This window comes from Primulina huaijiensis, chromosome 18 (assembly GCF_012295235.1).
Source record: "Primulina huaijiensis isolate GDHJ02 chromosome 18, ASM1229523v2, whole genome shotgun sequence".
In the NCBI taxonomy this organism is placed as follows: domain Eukaryota; kingdom Viridiplantae; phylum Streptophyta; class Magnoliopsida; order Lamiales; family Gesneriaceae; genus Primulina; species Primulina huaijiensis.
Window position 1 is genome coordinate 5,411,048 of NC_133323.1, and position 24,037 is coordinate 5,435,084.

General features: G+C 35.2%; 3 protein-coding genes across 8 annotated transcripts in view; 2 read left to right on the forward strand and 1 right to left on the reverse strand.

The window, feature by feature from the left end:
- The window catches only part of LOC140964052 (AT-rich interactive domain-containing protein 1-like), an 18,505-nt gene extending 11,211 nt beyond the window's left edge, over window positions 1-7,294 (forward strand). Inside the window, exons 1-3 of one of the 6 annotated variants that reach the window (XR_012172811.1) lie at window positions 894-1,133; window positions 1,225-1,711; window positions 2,905-4,736. Coding sequence is in view for 1 of the 6 variants with exons in the window: in XM_073423544.1 (XP_073279645.1) it covers window positions 5,926-5,973; window positions 6,064-6,840 (825 nt within the window). In the remaining 5 variants the exon portion in view is untranslated. Of the gene's footprint in view, window positions 1-893; window positions 1,134-1,216; window positions 1,712-2,904; window positions 4,737-5,890; window positions 5,974-6,063 lie in introns of those variants that run through there. The other 5 variants (XR_012172812.1, XM_073423544.1, XR_012172808.1 and 2 more) reach the window with 5 other exon arrangements.
- Window positions 7,295-9,858: 2,564 nt separating this feature from the next.
- LOC140963823 (uncharacterized) lies at window positions 9,859-14,523 on the forward strand. The gene is made up of 4 exons (XM_073423233.1): window positions 9,859-10,188; window positions 10,838-13,220; window positions 13,327-13,456; window positions 13,849-14,523. The coding sequence occupies exons 1-4, from the start codon at window positions 9,913-9,915 to the stop codon at window positions 13,853-13,855; spliced, it is 2,796 nt and encodes a 931-aa protein (XP_073279334.1). The 5' UTR covers window positions 9,859-9,912; the 3' UTR covers window positions 13,856-14,523.
- Window positions 14,524-19,132: 4,609 nt separating this feature from the next.
- On the reverse strand, window positions 19,133-21,254 carry LOC140964085 (CASP-like protein 2D1). The gene is made up of 3 exons (XM_073423611.1): window positions 20,748-21,254; window positions 20,516-20,627; window positions 19,133-19,568 (listed from the first exon to the last, which is right to left on the reverse strand). Exons 1-3 carry the CDS (start codon window positions 20,909-20,911, stop codon window positions 19,305-19,307), a joined length of 540 nt encoding a protein of 179 aa, XP_073279712.1. The 5' UTR covers window positions 20,912-21,254; the 3' UTR covers window positions 19,133-19,304.
- Between the last annotated feature and the right edge of the window lie 2,783 nt (window positions 21,255-24,037).

Here is a 24,037-nt window from a genome sequence, read left to right on the forward strand (position 1 = left end):
TATATATACACACACAAAATCTCTATAGACTCTTTTCGCATTGTACATCAATTGTCTATTGAATTTGGCGATCAAGATCAAACTTCTGTTGTTAAAGCTAGCAGAGGTCACCAAATAATCAGAAGCGGAGAAAATTATGAGATGTTTATTCACTCCCTCTAAAACACTTCCGTCGATCCTAACACATTCGTTCTCGAACTTGATAATCCATACGAAAACTTGAGAATATTTTGCGAGATTTAGAGAATTTGGATACAAAAGAAATTTTAAACGAAACCTGAACTTCCTTTAATTCCATCATTACTCCTATACTAATAACATATTAGGAAGAGATGCACACACATTGCATGTGTTATTATTAGTATTAATTTGATCAAATAATACTAAACAATTAACACGATATTGTTTTCAATTTAGAAGAGTTGATCGATTTAAAAAAGAAGTTTTGTTTATATTTTTTTCTAGGCAAAAACTTGTGTGAGACGGTCTCACGGGTTGTATTTGTGAGACGAATCTCTTATTTGGGTCATACATGAAAAAGTATTACTTTTTATGCTAAGAGTATTACCTTTTATTGTAAATATGGGTAGTGTTGACCCGTCTCACAGATTAAGATCCGTGAGACGGTCTCACATAAGATTCACTCTTTTTTCTATGTAAAATATAGAATGACTTGATGATGTTTTTAATATAATAAGAAAAATAATTATAGAATTAAATTTCTTGATTTGTTATAAGATAGTATCACAATTTTTTTTTTATTACAACCCACGCGGGGAGAGGTATTGAACCCGGAGAAATCGGTTATTCTGATAGAGATGAGATCACTGGATTACAAGCCCGATCTCAGATAATATCACACTTAATAATATAGAATAACCAAAGTGGACCGTGCGCCACCACAAACGCTATAAAAACACACCATCTTGCGTGGAAGAGCGATTGAAGAGAAAGCTTAGTCTATGTCCAGATTTCAATTTCAGTCTAGCAAAATTGTCTATCGATAGGAGAGAAACACCGAATTCTCAGAACATCATTTCGATTTCCTTGATGTAGAATCGAACAGGAAGCTAACTCTAACCTCTTCGCGCAATCGAGCGCCGAGCAGAGGATAATTGCGAAGTGAAACGCAGGTGAGTATGAGAATTCGATTTGATTCCTTCTTATTTTATAGCGAAATGAACCAACATTTCTCAAATTTATTTCTCTGATTGAGGTCGGCAGTTTCCGCGTATTCTCCGAAAATTTAGTGAATCAATCACAACTGTTTGGAGTTATGTAGATCGATATTTGTGCTCAAGGGGTTGAAATAGTTAGGGAATCGAGGTAGAGGATCGAACTTTAGCGGGTGATAAGCATTGATTCTCATTCGTGTTACCGCTATATGTATTCGAATACTGCTGCTGCGGTATAGTTAAAATACGTATTCCAGATTTAATGGTAACTAAATTTAGTAATTTAATGGTGTATTTTACCACACAGTCTTAGACTTTTCTCGTTAAGTTTTCGGACCACTTTTGGCTGGAGCATTTCCAAAATTGTCACCGACTGCCGGATTCATTCGACAGCCAACAAAAGGAGTTCAACCCCGGCCCCTGCTTCTTTAAATTCGTAGCTGGATAGCCTCCGATATGTTATTAAAAAAATAGGTATCATTGTTTTAGTTAAAGCTACACCCAAATAGCCTAAGTGCAGGCCAAGTGAAAATAAGGTATGAAATAGGGCTTGAATTGGCATTTAATTATGATGATTTTATAACTTTGAGATAGCGGTGAACATAGTTGTCAAGGGCTCAAGGTAACTGAGGCCATGGAGCCTGAGGCTCAAGGCGCAAAACGAGGCGTGCCCCTTACCGAAGCAAGGCGCACATTTTTAAATTTTTTTTTAAAAATATTTATCTTAGAATAAATATATTAAAATATGAAATAATTAAGTTACAATATCATACAAAACAAAAAATAATTAATAAGTTAATAGCAATTAGTAACATGATTAAAATTCTTCAATCATCCAAATCAAGTTCATCTTTTGCTATGAAATCATCAGAGACCCTACTTGTGTTCTTCTTGGACTTCATCATTTTCTTGATCAACATTAATATCTTCTTTTTCTTTATCCAAAAGATGTGAAATCGATCTTTTCTGGTTGTTTTGGATGTAGATGCGTTCACCTCGTTCTTCTGTTCAGAGCTATCTTCTTCTGATTCTGGTGTTGAGGTGTTGGGTTGCTAGGGTTTGGGTTTGGGCGGCTATTTGTTTTAAACAAGTAATAAAAATAAATTCACTCAGTCGCGCCTGAGTAAACTACCAAGGCTGCTACAGGCGAGTGTCTGGACTCGCTTTAGTGAATCGCTAGCTTTATTGAATCGTTGTGCCTGGGACCCAAGGTGCAGGGTCTTCGCCTGGTTAAGGTGAGAGGCGCTCGCCTTTGACAACTATGGCGGTGAAGGCGAAAGAGGTATAGATTGGGTTTTGGGTTTGCGCATTAGTGAAGATGCAGGTCATTGGTAGTCTCCATTTAATAATTTAATAACAAATCAAATTCATGAATATGTATAATGATGGTCAAATATTTGCTAATTAGGTACTGTTTCCAGATTGGTTTAGCTTTTATAACTTGTGGACTTGATTAGTGTTATATGATAAGTTGTGCAAGTGATAGGAGTACACATCTTTTTTCCATTTAGGCGTTTGGGACGAAATTTATAGTGATTGGAATTAAAAACAATTATGCCACAATTTATCGGGATAATACATAATTGCGTCTATATAGTTTGCTCTTCCCCATTTTATTCCTTTAGTTTCACATGTGCCATTTAAGTTCCCCAGTTTTTACATTGTGTCCCATAAGCGTCCTTGATGTTATCTTGGTCGTTAACATCTGACAAACTTCACGTGATTCTAGTTTCTCCAAATTAAAGGAAAGAAAAAGCCCTAGCCCTAATTCCATTTTGCACAACTTGTGAATTGTCTGTCACAAACTGAAGATTTCTTCATCGATCACGTAAATGATGTCGAGGAAAGTATCACGAGATTCTCCATGGACAATTGTAAGTGCACTCCCTGTCTATTTGTCCTTAATTTGTTGTTCTGATGTGTAATCGCTCATAGTTCCCGGAGCATAGCGGATTCAAAATATGGGAATCAGGAGCGATTATACATCAGAGCAGCAAAACTAAAAACAAATATAGAGCACACTTAAAATTGTCAATGGAGGTCCTAGTCGTGCTTTCCTTGGTGTTGCAGCATGAGATCGGCCAAGAAATTTTCGACTCGGGAGAGTTGTAGAGATAATTCACTGGTTGTACATGATGGAATTGGGCCTTGATATTTTCTTATATTTTAATTTGGGAGAGCTGAAATCACGTGCACTCCACATGTGAAGTATGTCGGATGTTAAGACCCGTGATGGTAACGAAGGACGTTTACGGGACACAATGAAAAAGTTGACTAGTTGAGGGATTTAAATGTTCACATGAAACTAGATTATGTATTATCCCGAATTTATCACTTGGTAGAGTGGTTTATTTGGGGCTGTAACTTTTGAATGCGTCTCAGAAGAGTGAAGGCTTCTGTTCCAAGACAGTAGTTTGGACTTCATATTGAATGTACTTTAACAAAAATGTAATTCTTGGTTTTGTCACCATGCCTCCGCCATTGTTGTTTACCATCCAAATTCTGAGTTTAATTGGGAGGAGAACTCAAACATAAATCGGATTTTTAGAGCTAATTGCACCATACCCTGCTGGGAAAAGTTTAAAAGGCATAAAACCTCATAAAAATATTAATAGGTTAATATATCTGCCATTTTTAAAAAATTAAGTGCATTTAACCCATGTTTAATAAAAACACAAGTATATATACCCCATTTTTAAGGGTTTTACATTTAATTTTTTAAAACACAAGGTTTTAATATTATTAATTTTATATAGGGTTTTTTTTTTTGCTTTTTTGAATTTTTATAAGAGGTGCTCTGATGCATTTTTCTCTGATTTCTAGGATCTATATTTGGTATATTAAGAATTGATTTATTTTTGACTGCTGTGAATTTACTTTAGAGTTGTGCTTGGATTAGAGTAGGAAAATATAACCATATTTGATATTAAGTTTGAAACAAAAAAGATAGCATATTATATCAAATTTATATTATTAAGATTATGGTAAATCTTTCATATTATTTAATTTGATTATGTTTAATTGATTTCATTTATTATATTTATCCCTAATATGTTTTGCCATACATAAAGGATGGTGATTATTGTACTCAGCACAGAAAAGAGAATTTTAGCCATTCATCATTTTGTGCTACACTCTTTCATCATGAACAAATGAGATGAAAGGCAAATTGAGTTCTCAACGAGTGTTATCGGAATCTAGTTTGATATCATGAATTGGAAAGTGGTAGTCTTCCGGCATTGAGATAATGTTCTTTGATTCGAAAGTACCTAGTGGCAGAAATTTTGATGGACTGTTGAGTGGTAGTGCAAATATGTTATTTGCTTACTTTGCAAATAATGAAGTACCGAGGGCGAAGACTCTAGAAGTATGATTAGAGGATATTAATTATGTTTGGGAAGAACTTATATATTTTTGAAAAATTATAAATAAATAATGCTTGAATTTTATTTTATTATTATTTTTTCCCATAATGTGAAAAGGCAACTACTTTGCTTGCTCCTCATAAGCCTCCCGCCGGAGGCTGGGGGATTAATATTGAAGTTAGCCAATTGTTCTTTTTTTTTAAAAAAATTTACAGTAGGGTGGGGGTTTTGTTTTAACGTGGATTCAAACTCATTTTATCTCCACTGCTGGAAGATGTTTACGTCACTGCATTGTAAAGGACGGTGACAGAGCCATTTGTTTTCCTATACCTGAAAATGATATGGTCTAGTTTAATAAGAGATTGTCAGAACATAATTTTGGTTTTGGAGTATTGCTGGATGTCGGATTTGTTTAACATCGATACTTCATTCTTTACCACCTTCAAAACCTAGTTTTGAATTTCATATTTGCAATTTTCCTAGCAATAAGCTCAGTCCGTTCAAAATAGATGTTGTGTTCATAGTTATTGAAAACCCAAAAGGCTGTGTCCATCTATGCTCGAGGCTTGTCGAGGCTCCACCTTTGCGTCTTGACACAAGGTAAGGTGCAATCTTTGACTAAGCCAACACTTCAACCATAAAGCCCGAATCTTGGTGCGTTTAAAAGCTCAAGGCCTAATGTTAAGCACACCTTCAGCATAGAGCTAGTAAATTCACAATGAAATGCAAGATAATGAGCATCCTTTTTCGTGTTTTGTTCATATTCCTACACGGTTAATAGAAAATTTTCCCTAAGGCAACCCCACTTCTATGCTCCGCCCTATTACCGGTGTTCTAAATGGCACCCGCCTAGTCAGGAGGCGGCCATCAACCGCACCGACTTTGCCTTAGGCGGTTAAAGGTGAGCATGGGCTGATGAGGTGGGGAGGGCGAGGCGGTCAAAATTCAACAAAATTTAAAAAACTCTAATTATTAATATATTATATACTTTTCATTCAAAACATAATAGTCAATCCAATCACCCACATTTAATTTATGCATATATTGCATGATTATGTATAAAAAATAGTGAAAAAAATTCAACTGCCTAGTGACCGTCACGCCACCGCCTATTACTCGTGATTACTCCTTGACAACCAGTTGTCACTCGCTCACATACTTAAATTTTTGTTTTATTGTTCTTTAATGAATTTAAAGTGTGTATTGCACATATATATGAAATTTTCATCATAGACTTAGGATCATAGCATATAATTCAAGGCGCTTTTGCTAAAATAAGTGTGCCTCGTCTTCTGACTTGCGCTTAAGCTCGACGATACTTATGAGCCTTAGTGCACCTTCCGCTTCTAGTTACTATGGTCATAATTTGCTGAACCTATTGATTTATGGAGAATAAATTATTGACCAACAGCCAAGCACAACTCAGAGACGAGGTGTTATTATGATTATAGTAAATTCTTTTGTATCAGTCGCTCTTATCTCATTGAGACTCACTAGGTTTTGGTTTCTGTACTCTAATGCAGTTTCTAGCAATGAATTCATGCTCATTGAATGTGAAGAATAAGAAAAAGTTCTTATCGCCACCCAAAACCGGGCAATTTTCATCTCACAATCATCAGAATATCCAAAAACCTGTGGTCCCTATAGGACCTCGTTTTCAAGCCGAATTGCCTACATTCATTGGCCCTTCTTACAAGAAATTAGACACTTCACGTTGGTTAGGAACCAAAGTTTGGCCAATCAAGAACACAAATCTGCGAAAAATTATGACTTTCAATGGAAATAAGTCCCCTCAAGAAAGGTTGAACCCCATTGGAAAAGGAAGAGCTGCTACTTGTTCATGCCATGTCCCCGGATCTTCTCAATGTGTTCAAATGCATGTAGCTAAGGAAAAGATTAAGCTAAAAATTGAACTTGGTGCTGCCTTTTGGGAGTGGAAATTCGGTGAAATGGGAGAAGGCTCGTCTCAGAATTGGACTGCAAATGAAAAGCAAAAGTTCGACTCTATTTTGGAAATGAATTTCTCAAAGAAAAATGATTGGTTTCTGAAAAATGCCTTAAAAGTTTTGCCAAACAAGAAAATGGACGCCATTATCAGCTACTACTTCAACATAATCGTTCCTAGGCAAATAAGCATGGAAATCAAGTCCGGCCGAAACCCAGTAGAGATCACTACAGATGATGAGGATACAGAAGAAACCTTTTCTAGTGGTAGTCGTCCCAAAAAAAGGTTGAAAAACGAATCTCCATCACTGAAGTGGAAGATACTTGACAGGCGTAAGATGAATAAATACGAGTAGATACTCATTTGCCTGCACTGGATACTAGTGTCGATATTTGATGGCTCCATTTTTGACAGTGAAAACTGGGTTTCTTTCGTTTTCTTTTTGGCTCACAAGTGCATAAAACTGAAAGCAAATGTATGGGTGCATGTCGGCAAATGATGATTTTGGGCGACAACGGATAATCCCATCATTTGTGAAGTTGTCTACTGTGCACAACTTGCGTTATTTATCCTAATGTCATCTAGAATTAGGGTTTAGGATTTTGAATTTTGAAGGTATGATTATTTGTCCTGCTACTCTTCCTTATGACCGTTACCCTCTAATGGATCAACCTTTTCTTTTGGCTTAAAGGTAGTTCAAGTCATAGTCTTTTATGACAAACTCTTCCTAGATAGGCAAGTTTTAGGGGTACTCATAATCAATTTATAATGTGGTTCTTGGTTTCTAAGGATATATTTGGATTGAGTTATTTGAAATCATAGTCATTGAGATGGATTTGAATTACGTTCAAGATCTATCATTTCAAATTCATTTAATTAGCGTTGATGAATTTAAAAAAGTGTTTGAGTAAACTTATTTAAAACAACTTATAAGCTCATATGTCTTATGAGTTGTTTTATAAACTGATAAGTTGTATGATCTTATTTTAAAATAATTTGTTGATGTGCTTGGATGAACTTATTTTAAACAACTTAAAGATGATGTATTTATTGTAAGATCTTTTTATTATCAAAATTACGACAAATTGTGTAATATTATGAAGGTAATGTAAGTAGTTTTATGTATGAAAATAGTTTTAGAATTTTATTGTAAATGTTAAACATATGTTAAAAAAATATATAACTATTTTATATTTATAATATAATTTAGAAATTTTATATTAACCTGTTCAAGTAAATTTGATTTTAAAAAAAATCGATTGGCTAAGAATTTATCAAAAATTTTGGAGGTCAAATTGGGGATGTAAGTAAAAAAAAAAACAGCTTATATAATATTTGCAAAAAAATTTACCAAACAAATTTTAAATTTTTTTGAAAAGTAACAACGTTATTATTAACTTATTTCGGTTGGTTATTGCATTATTTAATAACTTATTCACAATATTGAAAATCATTTGAAATGTTCGATATTTCGTACGTTGTGGTTAAGACACCATATTAAGGAGTCAAAGCGCATTGAAGTTGCAACTTATTATTCGTATGATAGTGTTCGGCGGTGGCTAGGCATGAAAAATATTATGGGTACCCCAACATCGATTTTGAAAGCTTTTCGAGAGACGTACAGATAGAAGTCTACAGTGAATAGAATGAGAGTCACGGCTCTTGCAGCGACAATTTACCATGTCTGGAATTTGCGTAACAAAATAATGTTTGAAGCTGAAAAACCGCAGGTTGAAAGGATAATAAGGAAGATTCAGATTCACACTTACAGATGTTTACCTTCTTCCTCTTATTTGTTTTCTAGTTTGACGTAAGTAGATTGTAGTATTTCGATTTTATGTGTATTTCATTGGTATGCCCAGTGTACTTGTATTTGTAACTCTTTTTACCTATTTTAATGGAATTACTTCATTAAAAAAAAAAGATAAAACATCTATACAGGTTTAGATTGGTTTGTACACAATTTAGTAATTTATTTACAATGTATATAATTATTTGGAATTATCTATATTTCGTACGATCATGATCAAAGACAAAATATTAAGAATTCAAAGTATTCAGGCCAGTTAGAGCGGATTGGAGTCACAATCTCCAATTTGTACGTTAAAACATCTATACATATTTTGATTTGTTCGTGCACCATATTAACTTATTAACAATTGTCGATAATTCGTATAATCATGATCAAGACACCATATTAAGGCATTAGGTATCATTCAATACCAATTTTTGTAGGACAAAAACTTGTGTGAAACGGTCTCACGGGTTGTATTAAGTGAAACGGATCTCTTATTTGGATGATCTATGAAAAAGTATTACTTTTTATGCTATGAGTATTATTTTTTATTGTGAATATCGGTAGGGTTGACACGTTTCATAAATAAATATTCGTAAAACTATCTCACATACTCTTTTTGTAGATGAACAAAAAATCCGACTTCTTATTCAAATGATGTAGGTCTCGATTTTAATCATACCAACCATCCATAATGATCACATATTCTCTTACCATAACATAGCCTTCTAAATTTTTATTTTTATTTTTGACAAATAATAACTTGTGATTTAAAAATTCACTAAATTGAAACTATTTTTTCCCTCAAAAATTGTTCGAAGATCAAAAAATAATTTTACGCTCCTTTAAAAATAAAATTGAAAATTTAGATGCCAAAGAACTCATTTAACGGACAATTGAAGAAAATTAAAAGAATAACTAATGTTTTAACCATTTTTTGTTTAATGGTTGAGAATATTTTTTTTGTAAAAAAACATTATTTTAAGAAACATTATTGAAAATGATTTTCTTTCAATAATTTAATTTATATTTTTTGTTAGTATTAAATGCTTATCATTAGGACAAAAACTAAAATCAAGAGGTATGTGATTTTATTTTCCAAAATTTGATACTATGTAATCATGAAGATGGTTGATAAAGCCGGGTTGTTACAAAACCAACCAAAAAATGGTTAAAAACTATATCATTCCACAATTTCACCTTATCATATGTACCAAACGAATACGATTGTATACACAAGAATGCTCAAACCTATAGAGTTTTTTTTATTCTTTCTTTGTTTTTCTGGGTTAAATTCACTCCATGGTTGAAAATAATTATACTTAAAAGACCTCTCATATATATTAATCCACGTAATTTTAATGAAACCCTTAAAACATGCATGATGCACAACCATGGACGAAGAGGGGTCACCCGAATCTTCTGAAAAGCCATGCAGTTTCATCTGCCACTTTGACCTCCATGCAAATCCCACGTCCAAAACCAAATTAAACCCTCAGATTTTGTCTTCAATCCCCGCTCCAACTCTCTCTTTTTATATGTATATACATGTATTATGTATATATATATGCATGAATCATATGCACCACCTGATCATTTAAGATCTTCGGGGCTCATAATGCGCATGTGAATATGCACGGAGGCGACGCAATGGCGTTCAAGAAAGGGAAGTGGAGCGAGGAGGAGGACGAGAAATTAAGAGCAGCTGTGGACGAGTATGGGATTCAAAACTGGGTGGCAATTGAGAAATTCTCCGGTTTAGGCCGGCCGTCCAAGAATTGCAGACTCCGTTGGTTTAATCATTTGCGGCCTAATCTTAAGAAATTCCCTTTCACGCAAGAGGAAGAGAGGATTATTCTCCGTTTGCATCACAAATATGGCAACAGCTGGTCTCTCATCGCTTCTGAGGTATTTAATATAACTGGATCAACTTCTGTGCTATGCAAAACATGAAGGATATTTGGTACAAAATTTGGGTCTATTCATGAAAATTTGTTATGTAAATGATGCATGTTATAGACAAAACTCAATCTTTTATTATAGTTTTTCTTTGAAATCTATATTTTTTCTGCATAAAATATATTCGTATGCGACATTTTTTAAGCTCTGTAAGAATACCACTGTTTTATGAAGAATTTGTTCAACTAAACGTCAATGTATTAGCTTTCTAGTTTTGGTATTCTTCTTCCAGAAATCTAACAAGTTTCATCTGTCAACTCTCTCATAGCTTGTGCTTTGTTAAATTTTTGTCCCTTCAATCCACTCTTATTTTCTTACCTAGTTTTACCACAAAAAATAGCATTTTCAACGAGGCTTTATTCTTGGCAAGCCGCAAGCGCAAGCTAAGAAATGCCTGACTAGTCTATTATTCGCGTATACTATAATTTAGAAACGTAAACTTGACGCGATATCTACATCAACATGATTAGTTGCAAACCGGATTCTTTACTACAAGCTTTGAACTAGGCAACTCGTTTTCCTACTTAGTTTAAACATTAACATAAATAAATTCTTTAGACTTTGGAAGCATCACTGTCGGGATATTATGTTTCTGCAGCTACCAGGAAGATCAGACAACGAGATAAAGAACTACTGGAACAAGAGGGCAAAGAAATGCAAGAAACGCCACCTTCCACTTTACCCACTACAAACACAAGAAGAACAGAACCCAGAAAACTCCCCTAAATCCGAAAATCAGAACAATGGTTCTAACCAAACCAAAAACCAGGACGGAAATTGGCTAGAAGACAATTTTACCCCAACAAATTACACCACCCTTGCACATTCTTCCATCTCCATTGACTCCCCTAAACTCCAGCCAACCACAGTAATAAATTCCAAAATTACTTCTAGTTATCCATTTGTTGCCTCTATTACAACCTCCATCGGTTCACCCCAAACCCTGGTTTCTTTGTCAACTTCTGAAATTCAATGCTCGACTTTGTCCCCAGGTCAAATGAGCCAACCAAATCCATCCCCTAACATAGCAAGGCAGACTCATGTCCATGCATTGCAGCAAGACCGTGTTGGTTACAAAGAGTTCACACCTCTTAGGAAACCTCCGACCCTTGCATCAGTAACGAGTCGATTCAGGGAATTTAGGAGAGATATAAGTCAATTATCTCCACAGGGACTTTCTGTCTCAGCTTCGAAGTCTGCAATTTTCAATGCATCAGAGTTGCAACCTACAGATTCTTCCACACAAATCCATCATTTGTGGCCCATGGAATCACCAATATCACCTCTCAAACTCAAATTATCACCAAGGGTGACCAAGCAAGATCCTGCAGAGACAAGTACAATAAATTCCCAAGTTCCATTTCCTGCAGTCCAGTTAAAATCACCAACCAAAGTTCCACATTCTCCTCTCAATTTGCGTTTGTCAATCCCTATACCTTCAGATCCCACCTTTCTATCAGAATTATCAAGACCAGATTCAACTGTTCGATTAAATTCATCCACAAGAGCAGCTTCCCTTTCTTCTCCGCAGCTGAAGCCATCATCATCTTGCGACTTGGATTTGCCTACACCTCAATTAAATGCATTTGATACTTACCTTTTCACTCCCCAAGATTCATCAGTCACCATCAACTCAGAGTTCCCTTCAACCCAGTTTTCTGCACCGCCAATCCCTGAAACAAACAGCTGCATATCTGAAGTGGCCGCATATAGAAATGCCGAGATAATGGATGCACTAAAAGAAGCTCGAGATAGAGTACAGTGCCTAAAGAAAAAGTTGGGCGAGAACAGAAGTCCAAACAAAAGCTTGGGTGAAAGCATAATACAAGATTGTTCATCACCATCAAGCTCAAAGGAAAAACATCTCCTGGAAAGAACCTTAAGAAGTGAAGAGCCGTCAAGAGGGAACTCAAAAACAGAGGTTTTACTTGATAAAAGTGCCAAGATGGATAACATATCATGTAAACTCCAGAAAAAAGTATGTTCAAGGAAAAGAAAGTATGCACATGAAGAAAGCACGAAAAAAGAAGAGCTCAAAAAGAGAGAGATTCCTGAGACAAAAGCTTTGTCAGAGTATTGCTTGAAGAGAAAAGAACATTCATTAAGTGAAAACTTGAACATGCAAAATTCAACTTATTTCTCAGATCAGAGACACCTGATAGACTTGGTTGATCATCTTGACAACCAAAACAAAACTGCTTGTTCAAATATAGATTCTTGGGATGGTAAACTATATTATATACAAGATTCAGCAGCTCAATCCTTGAACGAATGGTCTATCACTGAGGGATTATTCACTGAAAGTACAGAATTTTCTCAGGAAGAGCACTTAATGGGAGATTTACGGAGCCGAGTGTCTGGAATAGAATGTTCATTAGATTTACAGGGGCAAGTGCCTCTTGCCGGTGCATTTGGACAAATCTACAGGCAATATGAAAACACTGCTATCACTCTAGTGAAAGATAATAGCAAACTAAACTATCTAATATCGGATGAAGGTGAATTTTGTTGTCATCCATCTGAACAAAAGTTTTCATATGGCATGGAGAGAGAATTTACAGAACGAGAAAACTTGATGGATGGTAATTTGGCTGAAACATCCCAATTTTGTGAATCAAGCTTGTTACTCTTTCAGTACCCTGAAGCCAATCAGCTAGATTCTAACTGTGTACTTGGTAAGCCGCTTTGCAAACCTGGGTTTTCGGGAGGTGATCAATCATACCTCCAGTTTTCTTGCGGGGGACTTTACAACTCTAGCTTGAAAACAGAAGATACATCAACCGAAACCTGGAAACAAGAGCCTTCAACAGATCAAAGCTTGGAGGAATTGTTGGTGGAGACCAATCGGTTGGAAGGTTCAATGGTTTCGCAACAGCAGAAACTTTTAACCAATGTAGTTAACACCACAGCAAATTCGAGCACATTGTGTCACTTAATGGAATTCAACCATGGGAACAGTGAATCTGGCTGTGGCAATACAGGTGAGTTTAAAAGCAAGCATCTTCAGGTTTTAATTTTAATATCTTCATGAAAGCTTAAGAAAGTTCCATAAACCATGTCCTGCAACTTTTTTTCTCAACTGCTTAGGAGTACTGAAACAAGAAGAGGAACACAACCACATGGATACCATGCCTGAAGAATTATCCAGCCTGCTTGAGTTTTTCCCGACAACCATCCACACACCGGCGTGGTACAATAACAGCTATGAATTCAAGAGGTGAAGCTTATAAGTTAAACAAGAACTTCAGTCTTAATCAAGATTAATAAAAAAGTTTTGACTATCTCAATTATTTTAAATTCAAGACTTGATTTGTTCTCTTATTCGTCACGTCAAAGCTGACCAATTCGTGTGTGGTCAAAATACTTTACTAAATAAAAAATATCCAATAAACACTTAGCAGAACAGAAAATCTGCCCTAGTTTCTCAGCAACAACACAATTCAGACAAAAAAATTCAACCATAAGCATGAACTTTGATGTCAATAATCACATAAGAGGACAAGACCTGTCTAGAAGCCATCAATTTTAGGAACTTCCAAGTAATAATATAGAAAGACATTATCGTGTCTTTACATCTGTAATATTGGGAAGCGATAAATTTTGCTATAGATGGTAAATATCCGTGTTACGCACTCCCCTCGGTACCACTCTTACAAGCAATCTTCGTGAGAAGGATAGCACCAGAGAATTTCAATTTTCAATTCCAAAGAAAGAGCCATTTCTAATTAGGTGCCTACGCGTCTTGATAGAGGGAGATCCTAGGTTCACCCAGACAAGAAAGACGGTGGCAACGAGAAGCAAAGCAAAAGCTCCATCCAACATTCCTTGCAGACTAAAAAAACTGTTGGGAGATAAAAACCTCTCTTGAAGTGAAGCAGTTCTCGGCCAATCGAACCTGAATGTAGGGATGTTTGTACTCAAGATTTGAAAACACGACATTTAATAGATCATTTTTTTCATGAAGTATTTTTAGCAATCTCGAGATTTCAAAGAAGTAGTGTACGTAATTAACCCTTTAAATTTCGTAATCCAAAATCCCAGCCCACTAGATGTTCACGTTGATACACCTTCACAACTAAAGAACACTCGAACTGATGATTACACATCAGAAAGAAAAATAAAAAAGATCACAAATTAGTTGCTCCGTACATATTATCAAGGTTCAAGATCAACAAGCAAAATCTAAACTTAGACTTAAAATGCAATCCAATTATCAAACACAAAATTACTTCATCACCACTGCAATGGATAAAATATCGGGACCAGAGTACCAAACCTAATTTTTTACGGTCCGGAGAATATTGACTCGGGAGATGACGGTACGACAATCGGCGTCCAACATCTCCCTAGGTGCGTAGATCCGAACCCTAACTCGACAAAATCCGCTCACCCAAGCTTGGGTCACCAACGGCGGACTGGGAGATCACAAGTGATCGCCAGCGACGCTGATCTGCGCGACGGCGGAGACACCCTCAACGGTAGAACGACATGGTTATTGCGATTTTTGTGAAGATACTCTATTTCTGACATAACAACGAAATCTCCGGGAGTGCGATGGGTATGCCCATTTAGGGGTCCCAGTCGAAGTCAAGGGTTGCTCCGACAACGATTATCATTTCCGATGGATGAATATGAGAACTCTTGATGCACAACCTCAATTTTTTCATCCTTTTCACAGGGGTGGTGATTTTTGTCAACCACAATGGAGAAATATTCCTCGGGGAAATCACAAAGGTTTGGATTATTCATCGAGGAACAAGATAGGTTCCAACAAGTGTATCAGGCCAAAAATCGTGGTCAATATAATCAGGAATTTAAAATGAAGATGAATTTGACATGCCTCGACGGATGATTACATATTGAAGATTTTATCAATTGAATTTTAATGTCGAAAATTTTCAACTATTTGGAGATTCTAGAATATTGACAAGTAAATTTAGTAGCCTACAAGTTGAAAGGAGCATCGGCTTGGTGGGAACAATTATTGCATAATCGACAACAGATAAATCAATATGTTCGGACATAATAATAATGAAGAGGTTGTTTCAACATCGTTTCCTTCCGCCAGATAATGAACAATTCCTTTACCAACAATATCATAAATGTTGGCAAGCTAACCGTACAATGAATGAATACACAGGAATTTACCAATCGAATGCTCAAGATAATTAATCTGAGACAGAGGATCAATAATTGCTCGTCATATCGAATAATTAACGTTGACTATTCAATATAGGTTGTTGGTTCTTCAGGGAATTAGGACCGTGACCAATGTTAATGAAAGTGGAAAATCAAATTATGAGAGCCACTGTAGGACATCAAAATAGCTTTAGACGACCAACTCAAGAGACTTTACCTACTTCCAATGGATCAACAATTTTAGGACAACAACGAAAACCTTGAGAAATTGTTCATTCAAGTCAAAGCTCGGTGTCTGTTCAAGGTGAAACATCAGCCCCTATTCAACCTAACCACTCAAGGTCGAAAGTGGCAACCACCTGTCAACAACGAACCTTATGCATGTCCTACTCTTTGAAAATGTTTGATAGAGGCGGCGATGATGAGCACGTACTTGAATATGATATTTATGAGGGTGCCGAATTTGAAGAAGGAGATGATAGAGAAGCAATAGCATGTTGTTCTACACCTCTTACTATCCAAAAAACAATATGACTCTCAATGGCATAAGATATTCCAGACTCGGTGTTCTATCAAAAGTAAAGTATGCAACTTGATTATTGGTAGTGGCAGTAGTGAAAATGTGGTTACCAAGGCTTTGGTAAAGGCACTGAAACTGAAGACTGAAAAACATCCTTCACCTTACAAAATCTCATGGATTGAAAAGATCCTGAAGTTCAAGTGCTGGAAGTTTGCAAGATTCCTCCGTCTGTTGGGAAGTATTATAAGGATGACATTTTATGTGACATGGTGAATATGGATGCTTGTCATATCTAATGGGGAGACCTTGGTAGTATTATGATGTTGATGCCACCCATAAATCCCGACAATACCATTGTGTTTCGATAAAGTTCAGAGCTGCTCCTCTTTCGTAGATTGGTAGTTGAGATCCATGTAGGAAGCCGAGCTCTTGCACACAAATAAACAACAGACCTCACGCAACAGAAGAGTTTCTATGCGTGGCCACTACGACGTTCAAGTTTCTATCGGGCTCACCAAAGAGAGGAAACTCTAGAGAATATAAATGCAAGTGTAAGAAATGTTATAAGAATCGAATGAGTTTTTGAACGAGATCACCTGATATTTATAGGTGAAAAAATAATGATGACTTGGAGTTCGAGCTCTGACATCCTGCAGTGGATTCGACATCCGTGAATTCTGCACTTAGATTACCCTGAAACTACATGTTGCGGGGGCATGGGTACACTGTCATTTGTCATGATTGATTAATCAGAGCCTCTCATACCGTGTTACTATTGTTAACTCTTGTATTTTCTGGACAAAGTACGATAATTAAGCTAAAGGTATCATCTTCCAACCATTTTGCTAACCATGTTAGCTCGGTCCCGAAGTCCCCGACTAATATGATGAAGTCCTTGCCTTCCCTGTTCTTCCTCCTACTTTTGGCTTCCCGAGGACCACAACCATTAACTCGGAGAACCCAGAAGGCCAGACTCTCCTAATGCAGTCTTTGCTACCTTACGGAGCCCGACTTACCGTGCTATTCTTTTTGGTCTGGGCCCTGGTGAGACCCGGTGAATATCCGGGGCATCGTGCGATTTCAGTCTAGTTTTTAACTTCAGTTTCTTATTTCCAATTTTCTGTTTTAACTTCAATCTTTCAGCTTGTTGTTCACTGTGTTCATGACAATTGTTAATATCCATTATAGGAGACATAATCGAGTATGAAGAATTATATTTTCTAGCTTGCTTCATTTTCATCCTTGGTTTCTAGTTAAATTTGTATGTTCCACATCAAATGGATGAGGCTAGAACTAACGACCAAATCGACGACCTCAATAGCTTATTTAGAAGTTTGATCTTTATTTCTTTCACAAATTGGTGTTGAATGACACCCGACAAGCCTGCGCAAATTTCATAGCAAACAAATAATATTTGCTAGTGGTGAAAAATGCAAGTGTCCCCTGGGCTGATTTCCGTGCTTACACCATAACTATGGCTCACGAAGAAGCACTGGTCCTAACTAAAGAACGGAATCACATACTCTTCCAATTTTATTCCTTCTCCTTTCTACCGCCCTCTCTAGTTGACCCGCGTGATTCGCCACGATGTCACCCCACTATCCTATATTGCATTGAATCGTTCAAGGATAGAGGGGAGTAGGACTTTCTTCAAGAAAGAACGTGTGGCTAAAGAACATTGTATGTCACTGACCATAAATAAATTAGAAAGAAAATTCGAAAAAAGTTCTCCTCGAGATTCAAGAGCTATTCCCAACCTAGATTTGACACGCAATCCATTGAATAAAATAAAATTATTTAAAATTTACAGATATAAATATCATATGAATTTTTTTTATATAACAAATAGGATTTAAAGCAAAGAATGTACACAAAAAAATATGAGAGTTTAGTAATCTGGTTGGGCAAAAACTTGTGCCCAACTTGTGTGAGATGGTCTCACGGGTCGTATTTTGTGAGACAGATCTCTTATTTGGGTTATCCATGAAAAAGTATTATTTTTTATGCTAAGAGTATTATTTTTTATTGTGAATATCGGTAGAGTTGACCCGTCTCGCATATAAAGATTCGTGAGACCGTCTCACAAGAGACCTACTCATCTGGTTGTCATATTTGAATCATCTGTTGTTGTGGGTTTAATCACATCAGACGATGTGTTACATATTTTACACAAAATCATCAATTGAGATATAAATTCATCATACGACTTTTCAAATTTGTCTAACAATTTGAAGGTGCAACGTTTGAAATTGATGAGTTTAAGGTATTTCAAATAAATATGTATTAAAAATATATATAAATGAATTCTTTATTATTTGTCATACCTAGGTATAATTGTAATTAGTGTCCGATGCACTCAACACAGTATTTTTTTAATTCTTTTAGTATATATTTACATGAGGATCAGAATATAAATATAAGAAAATAGTGAGGGACTACACTGCAATTTTAATATATGAATTTAAAAATAAATAAATAAATGAATAAAAAAAAGACCCAGAAATAAAGACTATATCCGCTGAGTTACACGTAGTTTGAATTAAAGTTTTAACACTTTATTAATATATATAATTATTATAACAGATCATGACACCAAAAATTAATTACTCTAAATGTCTCAAACTTAATAATATAGTATAGATAAATCTCGTCATTCTCAATATGTGTGTGTTTTAGAGATTTGTTTTCAAGAAAGTTTTTCGGATTATTTTTTAATGACAATGAAACTCAACTATTACACTTTGATACACACTGGATTTGCTATGCACGTGAATCGCATTAGAGATTTGGATCACTTGAAACTTTCCACCGAACAAATGCATGGAAGAACTTGATCGCTCGAGAGCCTCACCGGAACTATCTCGAAGCAGAACTTAAGACAATTCGATGGATTTTATACGAAAAAGCAACAAGAGCATCAATGATAATAGGAGAACCAAGAATTTCTAAGAAATAGGATAATGTTTAGGGAGGAAAAAAAACCAAATCCAAGAAAGATCTCTCCCGAAAGGTCTGTAGTGACTTACAGACGTCAAAATATAATAACAGCAGGCAAGGTTGTCGAGCCAAAATCCTATCCACTCAATTTGCTAGCTACCAAACATTTTTAGTGCAAGAGTCAATAGTGCATCCAAACTCATTTTGTTTCCACTGATAACTGTCCTCGTTACCTTTTGTAGATATGATTATAAAATTAATCAACAGTGTAAAAATTACATTAAGAACAATATCATATCTTAAATGCTGAAAGGGGAGTCATTTTATCATAAATTTTCAATATCACATGAATGATCTTTGTTGACTGCAAGATATTGATCGTCGCAACTCGAATTTCCTGGCTCAGGCTCTGTTTAATTAGTATGAAATTAAAGTACAAACATTTGATCAACTGAAAGAGCTTGAAATTTCAAGTCGTTTCTTGTTCAGCATCTTTGGAAGGAGCAAAAGGAGGCTCATATTTGGCAAACACCCTATAAGCAGATATTACAGCCAACACGAAGAAACAACCAACAGCAACGACGTGAAGACCCAAGGCTAATCTTAACTTGGTGCAAAACTTTCCATAAGTATTACAGGCTTCACTCCATGAAACCACTCTATCACCTCGATAGGCTAAGTCGAGAAGCTCCGCCACCGCAGCCATTGATGTCACCATTAAGTAAGCCAACACCTATAAACAAGAGAAATCATTTTCAATAGTTGGCATGATGATGACACACCTAAAGAAAGGTGTTAAATAATATATACATGACTAATATTCTTATATAGCAATATGTGTTGCACCAGATTTGAAAAAGAATGGTCAAGTTTGTCTCTGTATTCTACGCCCCGATTAGTGTTTTCGGAACGTTTACGAAGCAAAACCAAACATATACCACATTTTCCAACACAAGCTCCGCAAATAAATTCGGTCATACCCTCCAAAAGACAACTGTCAAAGACAAAACATTGCCTAGCCAACGCGAATCCCAGTTGGAAAACAATAAATCGAGTAAAATTCCTCGAACATAGGGTCGAAATGCAAAAGGGTCAACAAACAATCATTTCATTAAATTCTTCACATAAAATGAGAACTATAAGGGGAAATTTTAATGATTTCAACCACAGCATTCAAACCAGGAAGGTATGTATATATTAAAGCGGCCATAATAGATCAGAAAATTGATTGCCTACACCTAACTGTCAGGCCGTCTGGGTAGTGTATCCTTCTGCCAGACCATGCAATTATATCACAAAATATATATATATATATTAATTTCTTTCTCTTTAGGCTGTGGCAAAGGACAGAACTAGCAGAGAAGAAGAGACAGGCAGTTTTCGACTAAAAATAACAATTTTCAATTTTCATATCCAAATTAAAGAATCTGTAAATGCAGTTATCTTAGCTGTCCCTAAAAATCAAGTCTTTTTTTTATGTGAACAGGGATACGACAGAACCAAGAATTCCTGAGGAATCAAAACTTCAAAAAAAAAAAAAAATTCAAGTGTATCAGATGAAAGTATGTTTTTCTTTGCAGTCAATGTTAACAAATGCATTCATAATATAAAAATTTTAAACTTTTGAGAGCCAGAACCCGCAAACTCAACTATGGGAAAGGGTTAAAACTGGAATGTAACCTGGTCGGTAACAAAGAAGAGCCATGCTTTGGTCACTAGACATGGAATCCAAGAAGAGACAGCACCAAACAAGGCATATCCAGCAGATATTGCATTGATGCAAACCATATACCTAAAAAAAACCCCACAAAGTATAGATAACAAAAACACACTTTTATATCATAAACAGAAGAATCCAGCTGGGAGGGGCGGGAAATAGAAAAACAGAGGATGAAAATGATTAAGTTCTTACTTGAGTACAAGAAAATTATTGAACTCTAGATTCCCATAAATGATATTATCCTGATGGTTAGTAACAGTGATCCATATGGATGCAACATTAAAAGGGATGACAATAAATCTCAAAGAGAAATCCAAGATTTTGAGGTTGGATACATCATCACCAAGAAATCCCATCTTTCCGATTTGTTCAACGAGAACTCAACTCCCAATCCAATGTGCCAAGAACGATATAAATATAGAAAAAGGTGGGAAAGTGCGCTAGATAATGGGTCTGTTTAGTGGGAAAATGTAGTTGGATGAGGATATTTGAGGATGGTACGTGGGCTATTCTGAGTTACTTTGTAGTGCTTTTGCTTGAAGAACATTGGGGAAAAGGTAGAGCTAGAATGGTGGATAGACGCCAAATAAGTTGGATTGAGCTTATTTAGTGGGGAGAAGAGAATGAGCACAGGATGGGCACAGCTAGCTTTTTTCACAATAGGAATGAAAGGTGATATCTGTACAGAGTTGATGTGAAATGTTTGGGAATTGTTTTTACCCCGAGTTATATGGCAGACAGTATTCTCGGAATTAACAGTTTAAATTTTATTTCTAAAAAAACCACTGAGACTAAGATAAACGATATTTATTCCAAAAATTAATTAAACAATTGATTTACAATCTCAAACATAAAATCAACAATTCACTTATTCGAACTTAACAAATCATTTATCTAAAATCTAACTTAAACAGTTCCAAAATACAAACAAAGAAATAAAAACAGCAACAAGTTCAATTCCATGACAAGTCACCAACTCCAAAATTCATCAGATTCTTGATCATCAATTGTATCATCATCTGAGAAAGGTGTAAAGGGTGAGTGATATGGTCGTCACTCAGTAAAATGGACAGAGCATATTTTCACGTTTAAAATCTCATGTTCGAGATCCAATCGTAACAGCCTACTCGGCCAACTAAAAAAGATCAATAAATGGTGATACCAAGGTTGCAATTGTATTTTCAATTACCTAGTCAGTTTTGAAAAATTCATAAAATCATACAAGAATTGATGACAAAGATAAAAGAGAAAAAAAAAATCATTAGAATTAAAAATAACTGATTTGAAATATAAAATTACCACTCCACATCTTTGGCGCACTTGATTCTTTAATCTGATCGACGGCTTTGCAAATTCCGCAGCAGCTTCAGTCTAACGAAGCAACACTGGTGTTGCCTGCCGGGGCCTTCCACTCCTAATCATGTTCATTCATCATGTAGTGCAGTTCTTCATCATTTCTCAAGGGTTCGTTTAGTTGTGTTGCTCGGATTGTGTAAATAAATAATATTGTGATTATTAAAATATTTGATTAGGAGGTAGAATTTATAGTAATGAATAAATAATAATATGTTTTGTTTGATTAATTAAAATTGCTATAAAATAATAAATTGTCATTTACCATAAAGCACAAAGGTACTAGTTTGCTATGTCAAGAACTGCGTGTTAATTATATGCTTCTCAATTTATCAATTAATTAAGCAGTGTTGCACAGCATAATCTTTTGTCATATATAATATATCTTCAAAATACATAAAACAATTAAGAAAACCACAAACTCTTGCTTATTTTATAGCGAGGACACGACCAGATTTCATGTTCCCAATCGTTGCTGCATGTTGTGTTTAGAGGTGTGAAAAAATACCGAATCTTCGGTGTACCGAGATTACCGTACCGAAAAATCAAAAAAATGCCGAATTTTCGTTACGGTTCGATACAGTAACAATAACGAATTTTTCGATACGGTAACGGTATGCAATTTGAAAATTTCGCTATATACCGAAATACCGAAAAAATATACAAAAATTTTAAAATATATAATATTTTAAAACTATAAATTTATAAAAAAAATTAAAATGTAAGGTTTTTTCGGTATAAAACGGTATATATCGAGACCGTACCGAAATCTCGGTATACCGTACCATTTCAATATAATCGGTATGCTAGTTATATGTACCAATCGATATACTGAAAATTTCGGTACGGTATCGGTATGAATTTTTTTATACCGTAGTTTTCGGTACGGTATATGATATAGGATTTTCGGTACGGTACGGTATACCACCCCTAGTTGTGTTTCATAAAAGCATTGGATCGAAAACAAGGTCAGAAGGATCTTAAACTGCTAATTCATACAGAACCATCGAGCCCGATGACATATTTATTTTCATAAATCCATTTATCAACTTATTTCAAAATAGATAAATAATAATTCGTTTTGAAGATTGTAATGTTATATGCCATTAAATGTGTTCATCGTAATTCGTATCTGTTTGCATATTAATGTTTGTTGATTTATAATGAGATGGTTTAAATTATATTTAACAATAATCAAAATATTCATTCGAAAAAGAATATAAAATTTAAACTTTAAACCGATTTTCCTAACTAAATTTTTTTAGTTTGGGTAATTATTTAATAAACCAATAAATTCATCACATTTTTTTTTGATTAAATAGAAGAGGGGAATTCGAACTTGGTCTAAAGAAAAGGGGAAACGGATGAGACCAACTAAGCTAAAAGTCTGCTTTATTCAAACTGTCATTGATAATGGATTCAAATCGCACTCAATCACCCAGCCAAAATTCTGAGCTAAGGCGTCACATGCACTACAAATTGAGCAAAAATTTATTGGTAAAAAAGAACCCAACATGAGGTGAAACAAACAAACTTTCCTATTTAATTATAACACATGAGTGGCGGAACTAGGATTCATAAGTATCTGGAGCAAGCTCCATTCTGTGTTAGACAGTAATAGGTTCAGTTAAAATCGAAACGAATTTTCTAAAATCGAATTAACCGAACTTTTTTACAACAAACCGAACCGACCGAACTTTACTCCCAAAAACTAACAAACCAAATCGAAAAAATCGATTATTTAAGTATAGTATTATTTTCTAATAAATTTTATTAAAAATTGTAATATTTATATCCTTATAAATTTTATTAGAAAATTTAATAATATTAGTTTTATTTATAAAAGTTTAGTTTGTTAATTTAACCGAAGTTTTATATTAAAAACTGAAATCGAACCGAATTAACCAATATTTTAAAAAATTTAAACCAAAATGAATAAATCTAATGTAGGATCAAACGTTTGTCGCTTTACCAAAAGTTATAGCTCATGATAAAGGTACAACTCAAATATTTTAAATCGCACAGCAGCCCAAGCGTCATGGTTCGATCGCTCTACCTTGTAAGGACAATTATTGCACCTCAACACCGAACCGAATTTTCAAATTAATTCATTTCGGTCTGTTATTTTG